This window comes from Ylistrum balloti, unplaced genomic scaffold (genome assembly GCF_031769215.1).
Source record: "Ylistrum balloti isolate Yb309-2 unplaced genomic scaffold, AGI_CSIRO_Ybal_v1 Utg370230, whole genome shotgun sequence".
Classification (NCBI taxonomy): domain Eukaryota; kingdom Metazoa; phylum Mollusca; class Bivalvia; order Pectinida; family Pectinidae; genus Ylistrum; species Ylistrum balloti.
The window spans coordinates 5,213-22,267 of record NW_026782190.1 but is presented as its reverse complement, the minus strand read 5'-3'; the positions used below and the strand labels follow the sequence as shown (position 1 = coordinate 22,267).

The following is a 17,055-nucleotide window of genomic DNA, read 5'->3' as shown; positions in this document are numbered from 1 at the left end:
TCATTTAGATTAAGCATCTGTTCCATGATATCAAAGAGAAAAGATGTAGCAATGAGATATAGAGCTTTACCTATTAATGAAGGTACAGAGTAAACCCTAGCACCAACTCTGGTTTTCTGTGATGGGAACAAAATATTCTATTACAAATAGTTCAGCTACAGAACAAAATTGTCAACTTACATCGAGTCACATTGGACAAATTTTCAGACGGGTGACATACCAGAAAGCATGTTTATTAGCAAACTGAAGGAGCAATACAATCCCTTTGGGTATGAAAGTTGGAGTGCAAGATCAGCAGAACACCAGACAGACATAAACTTACATCTTTGCCAATGAGGTCCTCTTTGTTTTCTACAATGCCCCAGGGTGCTATCCCGATGGCCACCACTTTATTTTTTAACTTGGTCGTCCTGTCACTAATTGTGTCTCCAACATGTCTTGTTACACCTAAGGCACAGGTGAAAAACTACATATTTGTAAACTCATAAAAAAAAAATGACATTATTATACTTTATATCCAACATGTCTCATTACAATCAAAGTGATGAGGAACAAGAGTCCCAATGGACATGTATAACTCATCTGGTATTCAATGTGTTTTATAAATACACTAACATAAGAATCATTGACATTCAAAACAAACAGTGAAATCACCATGCTTACATCGCAAGGTTAACATGTATGTTTACAACCAATGAATCACACTGTCTACAATGTTCGTTAATAAATTTTATCGACAATGAAATCACTTTCAATAGAATTTTTTATTGAATGGTAATAAATTGGGTGGGCTTTCTACCAGACATGACCTTACTGTCTAATAATTTCCTATCTCCACCTAACAATTTGTCAGACCCCAGGGCTTAGAGAAAACCTCAAGCCAATTCTGAAGACCTGATAGAAGCCTTCAAGCAAACGATCTTCTTTTACTGTTAAACATGATAGAAACATTGATATTTGATTCGTAAGTGGATGACTGGGAGTTATACAAACAGAAAAGAATTCATCCTCAGAAAAAAATTAAAACCTGATATTGCAACATCAAATGTAACACTTGTTTGGTTGGCAGACTGAAAAATGATGCATGGAAACTGTGTTTGCATTACGCATAGCTACATTATATATATATATATATATATATACATGTATATATAATACACCCTGGTCAAGGCTTTTCATACATCACCATTAAAGGAACGTATAGCAATATGTTACACACTAATTATGGCTTTCCATATCTCATCATTAAAGAGTACTTTAACTCACAAGAATTTATTTTATATGCTCATAAACATTCTGTAAAACCTGATTACATCAGCAGAGAATATGTGATCAGTTCATTAATTATCAATTCATTTAACAACTTTCACATTAATATTTTTTCTTATATAATACATAATTTAATACAACAACCATATTTGTCAGTTTCACAGCCTCAACTCCCTTTCCTACCCCAATTTTCATTTCACTAGTGATATTTTTTTTTAAATGCCATGAAGAAATAGACAACGTTATGATAATACAACCTACCATGTTGATCAGTTCAATACTGAAAGAGGAAATTAATGGACAAAATTACAATAAGGTAGAAAATGTCTGCAAGACATGAATACCTCCTATCAAGCTTCTTACACTTTTAATGTAATGTTCCAGACAAAATTTAAGTATGTAAAATAACAAAGGGCAATAACTCCTTAATTATGCAAAGGAAAATGGTGGTTATTATGCATTGCACCTACGTGTAGGAGAGATCTTGGTTTATTTTAAACCAAGTTGGTTATTAAAAACACAACACATGCTAAACAGGAGAGTGTTTTGATCTTATTAACCATGCTTCTATCAACACCTTTTGAATATATACGAAACTTATAATTAAGCTAATTTCCCAAAATACACGATTTACTCATGAAGTTCCCTTCCCAATTTAACAGTTTTCATCCTAAATTGAAGCAAAAATGCAAAAACAGAGAGATCCCACAAGGACCTTGATGTCACTATTGTTTGATGTTTATATGTTCTTTAGAAGTTTCATCTTCTCTTTCTTCTTCTCTCCTTTGTTTTTGCTCTTAATTTTACAAAATTTAAACAATAATGATAATAAGATAATTATCTTAAATGCCAAATCCAAGATGGTTGTATATTAGCCATTTTTTTTTATCAGTTGCAAAATTAAAAGGGTAACAACCTTTAACCAGGAGTATCTATAGATGCAGTTAGAGAAAGGTCCTTCGAGTGCTTCTCAAGAAATAGCAATAAAAAAAAACTTTCATCACAATAGTAGTGTTCCATCAAACTAGTGATATTTCCTTTACTATGGTGGTATTTCCATCACAATGATGATGCTTCTATCACTATGGTGGTGTTTCTATCACTATGGTGGTTTTTTCATCACTATGGTGGTGTTTCTATCACTATGGTGGTTTTTTCATCACTATGGTGGTGTTTCTAACACATTAATTGCACTTTCATCACTATGGTGGTTTTTTCATCACTATGGTGGTGTATCTATCACTATGGTGGTTTTTTCATCACTATGGTGGTGTTTCTAACACATTAATTGCATTTTCATCACTATGGTGGTGTTTTTATCACTATGGTGGTGTTTCTATCACTATGGTGGTTTTTTCATCACTATGGTGGTGTTTCTATCACTATGGTGGTTTTTTCATCACTATGGTGGTGTTTCTAACACATTAATTGCATTTTCATCACTATGGTGGTTTTTTTATCACTATGGTGGTGTTTTTATCACTATGGTGGTTTTTTCATCACTATGGTGGTGTTTCTAACACATTAATTGCATTTTCATCACTATGGTGGTGTTTTTATCACTATGGTGGTGTTTCTATCACTATGGTGGTTTTTTCATCACTATGGTGGTGTTTCTATCACTATGGTGGTTTTTTCATCACTATGGTGGTGTTTCTAACACATTAATTGCATTTTCATCACTATGGTGGTGTTTTTATCACTATGGTGGTGTTTCTATCACTATGGTGGTTTTTTCATCACTATGGTGGTGTTTCTATCACTATGGTGGTTTTTTCATCACTATGGTGGTGTTTCTAACACATTAATTGCACTTTCATCACTATGGTGGTTTTTTCATCACTATGGTGGTGTATCTATCACTATGGTGGTTTTTTCATCACTATGGTGGTGTTTCTAACACATTAATTGCACTTTCATCACTATGGTGGTTTTTTCATCACTATGATGGCGTTTCCATTACACTTGTGGTATTTTCATTAAATTACAGATATTTTCAATATAATCCTTGAAGAAAATTCTTTTATCAGAAGCAATTTATTTGCTTCTAGAATTAATTCTGCAAATCTTCACTTCAGAATTCAACTGATTGAGAGGGAGTCTACAAATTTTCACCCAGACTAAGGAATTATAAATCCCTACCTTATGTATCCTTTTTTATCACAAAGTACCATGGCTCATTATTTCTAAAACTATGTGAACAGAAACTAGGCATATATGCTGTATTTTCCGGGTTAGAAGTGGCATGGGTATATTGGCCAGAGAGTCTACTGTTATCATTTTTATTTCAATTTGATTCACATATTACTTGCACCAGAATATAAGCTACATCCTATCTCACTATGTAGTTATTATGTTGACCAAATTTTCTTGATATAACAGACAAGACTGACGGTTAAACATTAAATAAAGTTTGCAAATGAATTATGCACAAATAATCCTTTTATATTATTGATTGATATACTTGAAATCATTAAAAATACATATATAGCAAATATTGAACTCGTTCAGCTTGGAAGGCTTCAAAGATTGTCTACTAACATATATAGAGCCTGACTTTATACCTATCACCCTATAACATATCAATCCCAGGGTTCAATAGGCAATTATAAACTTTCCTCATGTCTTCCCGTAAAGTCAAGAAGATAATATGGTAATTCATGTTAAAAGGTAGGATTAATTAAATCAACGAGAATGTTATTTTTATTGCAATTTTCAAATCATCCTGTATATAATAACAAGCGACGGTTCTACACTATCTGTTTTGACAATTATTTTGTGACTATATTTGACAAAAATGCCGAGCCAGGAGCGGGTCACTTATCTGCCCCACTTTACATAGGTCCAGAGTTCTGACATTCGTTAACTCTAGCATGATATAAAAAAGTCAATAGAACATCAGAATACTTTAGACTGCTACCTGTATTGGTTCCCCCAGTAATTATCCACGCCCCTGTTGTTTTAGCTGCCTTCAGAAGTCCCTTCCTAAACACTCGCTTCAGTTTTGGCTGGAGGTCAAAGTTGAGAATGCCGCCATGAACAGTGATAAGAAGTTTTGGAAAATCGAGAGCCCAGTGTTTCTGCAGTAGCTGTAAGACCTGCTCTGGTTTGGTGTCGAAGCTGCTTAATCGTACATACTGAAAACATAGTGTAAGATGTCGGTAAATCAAAGATGTTCAACTGCGCATACTGTAAATCACTCAATTATATCTCATGTGAGATTTCTTTTCAGTAAAGAGATCAAAATCAATAAAAAATTCAAATTTTCCAACATTATTTGTAAAAAAAATAACTCTGGATGGCATCCATATTGATTTGATTACTGATATTGGTGTTTTGATTAGTCCATGTCTCTTACAGCTCATCATTTGTGAATTTCGAGCCATTTCTAGATAATTTCTTGCGAAATCATGTATTCATGAGTATGTCTGAAGATGTAAATTCGTGAAATTTAAGTGATTTAAAGTACTGATAAAGTTGTAAGGTTATACCATAAAACAGTGCTGATATTTCTAGTACAGGTAAAGCTGTAACGCGTAGGAAGTGAATTATATTAATCAAATTGTGGTAATCAACCTTGAAAAGATCATTTTAAAATACATTTGTTGTGACTATATAAAGTAAAGATATAATTACAATCATTTAAGTAGATAAGAACAATTGTACCGACAAGCTGAAAGATGCTGAAATTTTGAAGCCAAAAAGCCAATTGCAGTATCAACGGTTTGTTATGTTCAATGTCCTATCAATACCTATGATCATTTCAGGATGCCAGGCCTCCATATGTAAGGAAGTATCTATGCAGTGTGTATGTTTGTGCAAGACTGTAATATGTTCATGTAAAAATCTGCTTCAGATAGTCAACTTTATAGTGCTACCACAGCTAGAGCCCATCTAGATACCCAGGTGAACACTTGCTTCACCTAGGGCACAAGTAGAACCCATCAGGACATGCACGATAACATGCGTCTCAGCCTAGGGATATCTAGAGCCCATCTAGACACCCAGGTGAACACTTGCTTCACCTAGGGCACAAGTAGAACCCATCAGGACATGCAGGATAACATGCGTCTCAGCCTACGGATATCTAGAGCCCATCTAGACACCCAGGTGAACACTTGCTTCACCTAGGGCACAAGTAGAACCCATCAGGACATGCAGGATAACATGCGTCTCAGCCTAATCTAGACACCCAGGTGAACACTTGCTTCACCTAGGGCACAAGTAGAACCCATCAGGACATGCAGGATAACATGCGTCTCAGCCTACGGATATCTAGAGCCCATCTAGACACCCAGGTGAACACTTGCTTCACCTAGGGCACAAGTAGAACCCATCAGGACATGCACGATAACATGCGTCTCAGCCTACGGATATCTAGAGCCCATCTAGACACCCAGGTGAACACTTGCTTCACCTAGGGCACAAGTAGAACCCATCAGGACATGCACGATAACATGCGTCTCAGCCTACGGATATCTAGAGCCCATCTAGACACCCAGGTGAACACTTGCTTCACCTAGGGCACAAGTAGAACCCATCAGGACATGCAGGATAACAAGCATCTCAGCCTAGGGATATCTAGAGCCCATCTAGACACCCAGGTGAACACTTGCTTCACCTAGGGCACAAGTAGAACCCATCAGGACATGTAGGATAACAAGCATCTCAGCCTAGGGATATCTAGAGCCCATCTAGACACCCAGGTGAACACTTGTTTCACCTAGGGCACAAGTAGAACCCATCAGGACATGCAGGATAACAAGTGTCTCAGCCACAGGACATCTAGAACCCATCTCGACATCCAGGAAAATACATTTGCAGTTCAAAACCATTAAAAAAGACATCAAAGCTAAAAAGAGTTCAAATACAATATGCTATTCTATGTAAAACATTGACGTAGCTCGTTACAGGAGCAACTACATATCAAAAACAAACAAAAACAGAGACGAGTTGACTGAGCTATGTTGTTGGAGACAACAACCTTGAAATGTGTTAGATTGGAAAAGCAAAAGGCTCATTGGGCCTTTATTACTCCCCTGTTCTGTAGAACTCAAGGTCATTCATTTGAAGAAAATAAAAACAATGAAAGCCTTTTCATACCAGCATACTACTGGCCCAGAGTCCTGGTTTTTGGTACCTCCTCTGTTATTGGGGCAGTGTTGTAACCAAAATAATTATGCTAAGCTGATGGAAGCCACATCATGACATGGCCTTACTTGCTCTTCAGATGAGCTTATATTTAATAGATCACTTTTGTAAAATGTCAGTATGATAGGTTCAATATGTCAATGCAATGTTATTATCAACTTCAAATACAGAGAGTTTTTAAAATCTTTTTAAAGGAACTATAACTCAGTCACCGATCAGCAATTCCAATCATATCAAAACTATTTGAACTCTGACATACATGAATAAATGTTTGCCATTTAATTAAAGCAGAAAAGCCATCAAATTTTGGTACAAGTTGTAAAAGTTAATAGAATATTGAATATGCCACATAAGCTCCGAGAGATATAATAGTTTGTCTTTGAAATCATTGTTTTAAATCTTCATCAGAAACCTTATAATGCAAGAATGAAGACCCATGATATAACTTGTCTATGGAAACTTGATGAGGTCTGAAAAACTGATTTCATAGATTTCCTTTCACACAAGTGATGTCTTTTCATAACATAAAATTCGGCAGTAGGTGGCTATAAGTGTAGAGAAATGGCTTCCTCCCATCTACTACGTGAATAACGTGTTTAAAACAACTTTGGCCTCTGCAGACTTATTTACATTAACAGCTAGCAGTAAGTAAGAGTGATATTGCTCAACTATCAGTTTAGTCAATAAAGTGATAAGCTTTAGAGAGAATGTCGGTCGGGAAGCTGTGTGTATTGGAGCAGTATAAATTGATATCAATGTCATACAACTGTCATCCTCAATTGCAAGTGTCAATAGTACAACATGATAGCACACATCCTGACTGATGGCTAACATACTGGCTAAGCTGATCGGCCTACCTATTATCAAAACACACAGACATTAAGCTCGTCTGTCTGATTGGAAAGGCTTATAACAAGTGCCCTAACTCTATTACACTCAACATCAACAACACTAATAGCTAAGTGGATAAATAACTCTTTTAACACCCATAACCAAAAAAGTGTTGCAAATAGCATTTTTACAATATAACCGATGCACTATGAGCTAATAAATTATTGGTACCAAAATATCCTCGAAATCTTGTAAAGCAAAGTGTTTTATTCAAAATGACCAAACACACAGAAATGAGACAAGAAAAAGCTGTCTCTAAGACAAATGTCGAATTAATTTTCATTTAGAAAATTTTCTCACTGGCTGCGATTATATCAATATCAACTAACACCCAACAAATGCAATGGTTTCCTAATTAAGGACTCCATGTGAGTTAGACTCCTTTCTCCTTAACATAGCTTCACTTCCACCACTAAGATCGATTTCCTAAATCAGAATGCTACCTATCAATACAGTTGTAAGCTAGGTAATAATGATTCTGTCTGATGTAGGGTAATCCTATACCAGCTTATATAGTAACACCTGTCCCTTAACCAGAAAGAAACAAGAACTGTATACTAATTAAAATCAACCTTCTGAGTATTGCTGAAGCAATGCATGTCCTTTCTGGTCCCCACAAGCGATTACATATACACTGTAATGATTTGTAAAGATGGTGCTGTTTGGTGATAATTTGGAAAAAGAGTATACAATTGGTTTATAACTGCTATTGTTGAAACAATGCTGTGAATAAGTATGACAATATGACAATGCAATTTCATCACCAATGTGTTTTATATTTATTTATTTGTGTGAAATGTTTTATTAGAATCCAGTCAGGAATGAAGCTGCTAAAGTGATGTTAACAATTTTCTTAAATAAAAAAAAAAAAAAACAACAACAAAAACAAAAGAACACATAATGGTGATGTTGACCATGGCCCAAAGCATGAAAATTGCTTTAAATGTGTAAACTTTAAACAAAAAAAGAAAAATCTCTCAAGTAGTGAAGCCACTAGAGCACTGACATTGATTTTCTAACTATAGTAAATGACCTTGACCCAACAACCCAGAAACTCAATGTTGTCAAAGATGTTTTGATCCTTAATAAGTGTGTGAAGATTGATGGAAATCCCTCTAGGCATGAAGCTGCTAAAGCAATGACAATGGTTTTCTAAAAATAGTAACAATGACATTGACCTTGGCCAAACAACTCTATAACACAAACTTTTCCAAGATATTTTGATGCTTTATAAGTGTGTGAAGTTTGATGAGAATCCCTCCAGGAATGAAGTCACCTGAGTGCTATCACACTGGGACAGAGAGGAAAACTATAGCCACTCCTCCCTCGGCTAACTAATCAATGTACATATTCTAGTGATAATCTTATTTTTTGCTTTTTAACACCTTGCCCTAAGATAATACACTAATCTAAAATGTGATCGTGCCAAATCAAGTACATTCATCAAATATGTGCTACTCTCAAACTTTAAACATGTAGCCTTATACATTATTTCAATTTTAAACCTAAACCTGCCTTTCTTTAATGTAGAACATAACATCTGATTTTCCACAACTGGACAAAACCATACTGAAGCAGAAAAAGACATATTACAGGGCAATGAAACAGCATTGTTTGGTTTGTCCTGGCTGTTCTACCTGCTTTATAAATGGCCCAAATGATCAGACCAGAAATGTTCTGATCATACCAAGTCCTCTAGAATTTTACCTGTGCTTTGCTGGGATGTGGTGCACCCTGGAACTCTATAGTACCATATGCATTTGTAGGATATGACTCTGTGTGACCATAGGGATGCCATTTCTCGTTTACAGGGGAGGGACTGTAGAGGTTTGAAAGTGTGTCATGCCAGTCTTTGTTACGACCACAGCAGCACCTGTGAACAAAAAAAGAACATGAGGCCCATAAGCCTTAATGGTCACCTGGGCTAAATTTTTGTTTTTAACAAATGACAAGCACAAACTAAGCAAACTCCCTTATCCAATATCTAGCATACAGCTTAAAGCCTGCAGGGTATTGCTTGTAGCAAGAGTGGATTTGAAGGACATTGCATAAATTTGAACAACTTTTAGGCCTTGCAGTGAAGTTTTCAAAACACTGAACGTACATGACAACTAAATTCCAACCTGTTTCGTAATTCCATTGAAAATGAATACAAATACTTAAACATTTGACCCCAGTGAGCTTGTGATAAGTATCTTCATTCAATTTAGTGACATAATGCAGCTTCTGTAAGGGGAAGTAATTATTATCAGGTCTGTAAGTCTGTATACCTTTGGGTAATATCTTAAAGTAAACAGGAAATTGATATATTAACATGGTAAAGATCAAGTACCAAAAGTTACAAACATGACTTTACTTACTTGCCAGGATCACGCAGACTGGCGATGAATTTGCAGCACTCTCGCTTGTAAAAGGTCTTCTCAACCCATGACCTCTGACTCTGCCAACACAAAAAATATTGAAACCACTTTTAAATCTCATTCTATATGGATATAAAAGAAAGGTGATCTCCTCCAAAGGTCACGTCCTCCTGAGGGATCACAAAATGTGGTAAAACTTTAATAAGGTTCTTTAATCAAATTTTTTCGATAATGATAGAAATTTCCTCACTTTGATTATTCTGATTACACAACATTAGACTTCAATCATGAGATGAATGTTTGACCTCAAGACCTTCATGTATTGCCGATGTCTTGATGTCATCTCAGTGCTGTTTTACTGTTACACGGGCACCAATATTTATTGTACCAATACATAAACAGTCCTTTAAAAATCGACTATACACAAAGGTATGAAAGACATTTTATTAGTCTGTTATATAACATGCACTGATGTTATGTATTGCTAATACATTTTTGTCAAGTTCACAAGTATACCCTCATGTACTATGAATTATGTGAAACGTCTGGTAAACCAATCTTGTAGTAAGATAAAATATTATACATTGAATTTGAGCTTCTCTCTGTAGAGAGCAACAAACATTACTCACTTTAATTGTGAGATATCTATGAATGGAATGAATTTCATTAAAATGCCTTATAAAGGAAACACGTGGATTATTGGCAATTAGAAATTCAGAATTATTTATGATAGATACTACAAAATAAAAATAAATTAATATAACAAGTCTACATAGCTCTCAATTGCTGTAGTGTATAAGGTTACCATTTCAAATTGAACAGTTTACACAGCCCATAGAACAGTAAAACATTAACTTGTTAAGTTCCACAAAGAACTTGTCACTCTGAATCTGGTAGGAGATAGCGGTAAATGCAAGAACAAACACTTAACTGAGAAATGTTTGAGCTCCAAAAGAAGATAAAATAGATTTGTTGAAGACCACTACTTGTGACCTACTGGAGGTCTCCTGGATCTAAAGGTGACTTATAGCTATTCTAACCTTCAGTGGCAGCTGTACATAAACAAACGCATGGTGCTCTGAGGTGTTGTCAGTCCTAATTCAATAAACGCTATCTCAACTACGAGGGGGAAAACTTTAAATCATTCTTACAGCACACATCTATATATGTTTCTATTTAATTATGATGGCAATGCTTTAAAAAAATCATGGGTTGACAATGGTGTAAGTCTTTCAGAACTGTGGGCATATTTTTCACAACAGATCTAGCTAGAATGGTGCCCTAGAGGATTCTAACTAGGTCAAAACTACCTCATGAACATCCAAACACATCATTCCAATCAGGAATAGTTGTCCATTGTTCTTCATATACAAATAAATGTACATTCCAACCCTGCTTTTTTTTAGTCTCAAATAAAGAAATAAAGGAATATTCAACCAAAAGCAATTATGGTATAACAGAAAAAAACAGTGTTCATATTATTTTACCTTATCTATTCAGGCTCCAACCATTCATGAAAAAACACAAAGTACAGAACTAAGATAAACCATTTCACAACAGACAGGACAAAGACCAAACCAATCTCATTACACTAACAGTACTGGAGACAGAGCTTTGTAGCAATATACAAACACCAACAGGAAGCAGCATCATTATGAGTCCAGATCAAACAAATTCCATTAAACTTAAAGTACAAATACAAAGTAACCCTGTAACAAAATACAAACATCATCAGGAAAAAATTATAAGCTATAGAAAATTAATCACAACAAACAAGAAAAGTGAAGAATATCACCAAGTAAAAGCTTAGACTATTCATAATATACAAATGAAGCCAAAACACGTAAGCTTAGACAAGTTATGATATGTAAATAAAGCCAAGATACCAAAGTTTAGACCAGTCATGATATAGGGTATTTTCCAGATTATAAGCTGCAGCTTTTTTCCTTGGTGGTCGAGCGTGCACTTTATATACCAGTGGGGCTTACATGTGGGGGATAAAAAAATAACCAGAATGAGAAAGACAAAAACAAAAAAATCGTACCAGTACATCAGTATGAGATGGTACAGAGTTTTTTACGAGTATCTGTCCACAAAATGTTTGTGACAAAAACAGATCGTCTAGAACCGTCATTTACAACTGTATACAGGATAATTTTATTATTGAAATAAAATAAAAATTCTGATTTCTGGATCTAATTAATCATACCTTTTAAAATGAATTACAACAAATCTTCTGAACTTTCTGGTTGCTTCTGAAGCCATAGCGGAAGTTTACAATAGCCTGTTGCATCCTGGGATTGATAGGTCATCAGGATATAGGTCAAATTCTTAAATGACCGCCATGCATGTTTACCATAAGAATGGAGATATTAAGTAAATCGTATATAATGTCAGGCCTTACATTTGTGCAGAGATAATCTTTGGAGGCTCCCAAGCCAAATGAGTTTTATAATTGCTATTTTACTTCTTTGAAACACATCAATAAAATAAAGGATTACTGTGTATAATTCATTTGAAAACTTACATCGATTGTTACACTGACAATCTTGGTAAATTGCCTTCTGTCGTATATCAACAAACTTTGGTCAACATAACAGTTACCACATTGTAAGAAAAGGTGCTACTTATATTTTGGTGCAGCTAATGTGTGGATCAAATAAAAAAAATAGTTAAAAATTAGGTCTGCTGCTTATATACCAGTGCAGCTTATAACAAGGAAAACACGGTACAACACCAAGATACCAAAGCTTAGTCCATTCATAATATACTAACAAGGATACTGTGTATTCCTAATTCTTCTATTGGCCATTATAAACTATTATACAGCAATGATTTATAAGGATAGTACTGTTTGGTATTAATTTGGAAAAAACAAAAAGTATGCAACTAGTTGACAATTGTTTTTAATGGAATAAGGCAATAAATATGACAATTGCACGATACAATTTCATCACCAATGTGTGATAATTTGTACATTTGTGAGTCTGATTAACATTAAATAAGATATGAAACCAACAGAATGCTGATAATGCTTTCCTGAAAATATTTAATAACCTTGATCTTGATCCAACAACTCTGAAACTCTAACTTGTTCAAGATATTGAAGTGTTTTGGAAGTTTTCAAAAATTGCATGATGAAAATTCCTCAAGAAGTGAAGCTGCTTGAGTATTAACAATGATATTCTGAAGACAGTTACAATGACCCTGACCATGACCCAACAACCCTGAATCTGGACATTTCATTTTGCTGCTCAGTGTGTGAAGGTTGATGAGAACCACTCAAGGGATGTAGTTGCTAGAGTGCTGACGATTTTCTAAAATTATTTACAGTGACATTGACCAAAAAACCCTTTGATCACTGCAAGATATTTTGATGCTTAAAAAGAAAGCAGAGTTTGATGAGAATCCCTCAAGGAATGATGCTGCTAGAGCATTGACAATCTTTGTTATAGACAGACAGACAGAGAAAAATGAAAACTAAAGCACACCAATTATTGCCGTCAGGGGACTTATAAAGTCAGGACACAAAATCAAAATTCGTAGAGTCAGTCTCATATTAAAAACCAAGTAGAAAAAAGGAATGATCAGATGGTAAGAAGGATCTACAGATAGACAAACAGACATCCTGCTTGCACTAGGGCACCAATATATCTGATACATATGCGGGTCCCCTTTTACAGGAAACATCATGGGAAATGTAAACACACAAATTTTAGCATATCCTCACATAAAGACATTTAAATAGAATTTTATTTCTATCTCCATCTCCATAACCTAATAATACAGCAATCCTGTGAGTAGTTCTAAAAATCTTGTGTCTTTATCCTCATTGTTTGGGAAATTTTCTTTAAGGAAGCCATGTTATCCTTAGAGCAGTGTAATACATCTACTGTGAGTTATTCTAACAGCAGTGTGTGTACTACAGAAAATACAGTGAATTATCCTGAGAGAAATGTAATGCATCTATACAATGAGTTATCATATGACAAATGTAATACATCTATATGCCGAGTTATCCTAAAAGCAGACATGTAATACACCCGTTTACATTGAGTGGTTTTATATATATATATATATATATATTCCAAAAATCTTTCTAATAAACTATTTTTTTGTTCCAAGTGTTTTTAATTTAATTATTCATTTATGCAGCGATAACTTGCCAAATCTTAAGATATAATGAATGCAGCTGATAAGTCACATGATATTGTAGAAACCACTTAATGTCATACTGGTTAATGTCACTTTCTGGTTAATATCACATTTTCTTGAAACACTGATTTTTTTTCTCTATATCTTCTATGTAATAAAACATCTCATAATCTCACTTATTTTCATGTGGGTAGTGGTTAACATCACTTCATTTTGACGACTGTAACAAAAAAACCACATGTAAATCAAGTATGCAAATATGGTACCTACACCCATCTTTGTATCCCAAAAACAAAAGATTCAAAAATCCCGCCCTCCCTACGACCATGAGCCTTCACGTCATGAACATAGAGTTATTTCCCTTCCTCTTATCTTTATGGCTACCGGAGCGGGCGGACGTGCTATATTCAGCTGAGTGCCTTCCTTTTCCTTTTAGCTTAAGTCTACCTTATAGCCGATTATTTATATATCGGTTTATTGCTTTAAACCCATCCTTAACTATAACAGTCTTTGCAGACGTTTATTTAGTTAATATATCCTGCTTTTAGGCCTTAATCGGCCGGCCTTTGTTCGGCCTTTGTTCGGCCATTTTGCTATACTCCACGCACCGAGCGCGTATCTACGTGTTTTGCGCTGTTCGGTTTTTTCGTGAAGTTTTTTCGCTTTTTATCGGTCGTATTATTTATTCGACCGTATATTTTGCTTTGCTTTTTTACGTTTCGTTAGCTTTTGCTTTCGTTCGTATTTGTTTGTTGGAGTTGTGTTTTTTCACTCCATTTATTTTTGTTACGTTTATTTGTATTAATAACTGTTGTTATTTGATTATTTATTTCGTAACAATTATGGATTCAGGGATGCGTCGTGGTTCAGCACATGGGTGTTCTCACTTCTACGGAGAGCAGGACCCCCATGATGCCTGTCCCTTATGCCGACCTTGCAGCGAGGCCTCGCCGTGCGAACTTTGTTTGCACGCCGGGTCCGCTGTAAAGGCTCCCCTACCCAGTCGGCGAACTTCTCGCCGGAAGAGGGATTCGTCCTCATCTTCCGGTAAGAGAGGTAAGCCATCCAGGTTTTCTACCCCCGGCCCTGAGCCGAGGGGTGAGGTTGTCACTGCTGGGGGTGTTCTCACACTGAGCTCCGCCCTCGAGCAGGGGGTGGCTCCCCCTGTCCAGGCGCGTCCTGGTATAGGGGGGGAGCAACCCGACCCTGACTCGGCGAAGTCTAGGGTCGAATCGGCCGGTAGCTCTCGACAGCCGGCGGTGCTACCGTCGGAAAGGGACTTCCGGTCACAGGTCTCTGAGTCTTTCAGGGACCTCGGCACGCCAGGTGGCGTCGTTGGTGGGGGCCGCCCTGACGCCGGACCGGTACCCTCGGGTATGGGGTCAGGGGTCACTGATTTTTTGTCAGGGTTGTCAGTGGCTACGGGGATTAGTGACACTGAGTTCACTAATCCTAGTGTCAGTGCGGGGCCTGGGTTCCTACCCTCACAGGTCTCTGGATCTGGGGCTTTTCGCTCTAGTCCAGATTTTCCGGTGCAAGGTTTCCCAGGGGGTTTCCCCCAGGGATTTGGGGCCCCAGGTCAGGCTTCCGGTTTCCGGTCGCCTTTTCCCCCGGGCTCGGGGTGTAGGGGTGCCTGCGGGCACTCAATCCCGGGCCGCCCAGACCAACCTGCGGATGGTCATGGGTACCAACAGTTACCCAGCTGTTACGGGCTCGGCCCGTACATGGCTGGGTTTCCACCTGGTGGGAGTGGAGGTTCATCCTGGTCCTTTGGACAGGGTGTCCAGCCCCAGGCTCAGGCAGGCCAATTTGGTCAGTTCTGGGGTCACTCCCAGCCCGCGGGACTGTTCCCATTCCCTCAGGGGTTTGGGTTCAACCCCATGGGTCTTCCTTCATGGAACCCTTGGGGTATGGTCTCTCCCTCTAGGAGACGTTTTAGCAGTGCTGAATCCCCCCAACGCTCTGCTACTTCGGGGGCCGTTTTGGCCGGTCCTAAAAAGGTTCGCCGGACCTTTAGGACTTCCGCCTCCCGCGCGGACTCGTCGGTCTCCTGTCCTCAGGGGTTGGCTTCTAAGCCTACAGCTTCGGCTGTTAGACGTTCTACGTCTAAACGCCGTATAGAGGAGTCCCCCTCTCCGGAGAGGTCTCCTCTGGCGGCCCCTGTTCCTCCCAGGGCGACTTCGGTCGTTAGCGAGGAGGAGATGGACGCTGAGGGCGTGGGCTTGGCAGAGGATGACGATGTTATCCATCTGTCTCCTGGGTGCTCGGCGATTGATCCGTCCGAGTCATCGGCAGATGACCCTTCTGACCAGGAGGGTTCCCAGGAGGTAGGGGGCTCCGAGATTGCTGAAACCGAGGCTCAGCATGTTCTTTCGGGGATGAGGGCCCTACGGGCCGACATTTCTCGGATTCTCGGAGCGGAGGTATGCCCACCCCCTTCTGCATCGTCGGTGCCCGAGTCCACCACCCTTCTAGGTTCTTTGGTGGCCCCTCGGGCTTCCGTTCGTACTGACCGGACTCTGCCAGAAGGCACCATTGTGTCTTCGGCTCTGGCCACTGCCCGGGCACGGGTTCTGGAGAAGAATTCTTCATCTACCCGCACCCCCGGGTTTGCCGGTCTGCAGCTCGGTGTTGGCGATTTGTCAGAGGCTTCTACCGCTGACTACGCTACACATGACGGGCAACTGGCCCCTCAACCAGCAAAGCTGGAGTCGAGGGAGCTGGCTGCCTGGCCCGGCAAATCAGTGGACCAGGTGGTGTTCGATGCTAGAGAACACCACAGGATGGAGAGGATGTTGCGCCTTTCCATCCAAGTTCTGTCTTACATAGACTTCCTGACTGTGAGTCTATACAAGGTATCCGACTTGCCTGAGGGTCGGGTACCAGAGACGGAACAGGCCGACATTCAGGACAGGCTTACAGCTGCCCTGAACGCGGCGTTGAGGGCATCGGCGGCCTTACAGGTCTCCCTGCTCGCCAATGTCGTGTTGGCTAGGCGATTTTCTATTTTAAAGAATCGCCCAGTCGAAGAACCTTATCTTTCCCGTCTATTGACTGCCCCCTTCACTGGCTCTACCCTGTTCGGGGGAGCTCTTCCTTCTGTCCAGAAGGATATGAAGGAGGACTCGGTCGCCTCAGCACTCTTGGTGAAGAGGTTTCGTTCCGAGAAGGCCAGCACCTCGCAGGGGTCAGCGCCTCCCAAGAAGAGGGCTAAGTTTTCGGCTGGGCA

At 38.4% G+C, this 17,055-nt stretch overlaps 1 protein-coding gene across 1 annotated transcript in view; it reads right to left on the bottom strand.

Annotated features, from left to right (window-relative positions):
- Window positions 1-10,193, bottom strand: part of LOC132551992 (transient receptor potential cation channel subfamily M member 3-like) — a 92,415-nt gene extending 82,222 nt beyond the window's left edge. The window contains 5 exon segments of the mRNA XM_060216138.1: window positions 319-447; window positions 4,190-4,406; window positions 9,019-9,184; window positions 9,672-9,751; window positions 10,188-10,193. Coding sequence (XP_060072121.1) covers window positions 319-447; window positions 4,190-4,406; window positions 9,019-9,184; window positions 9,672-9,751; window positions 10,188-10,193 — 598 coding nt within the window.
- Window positions 10,194-17,055: the final 6,862 nt, after the last annotated feature.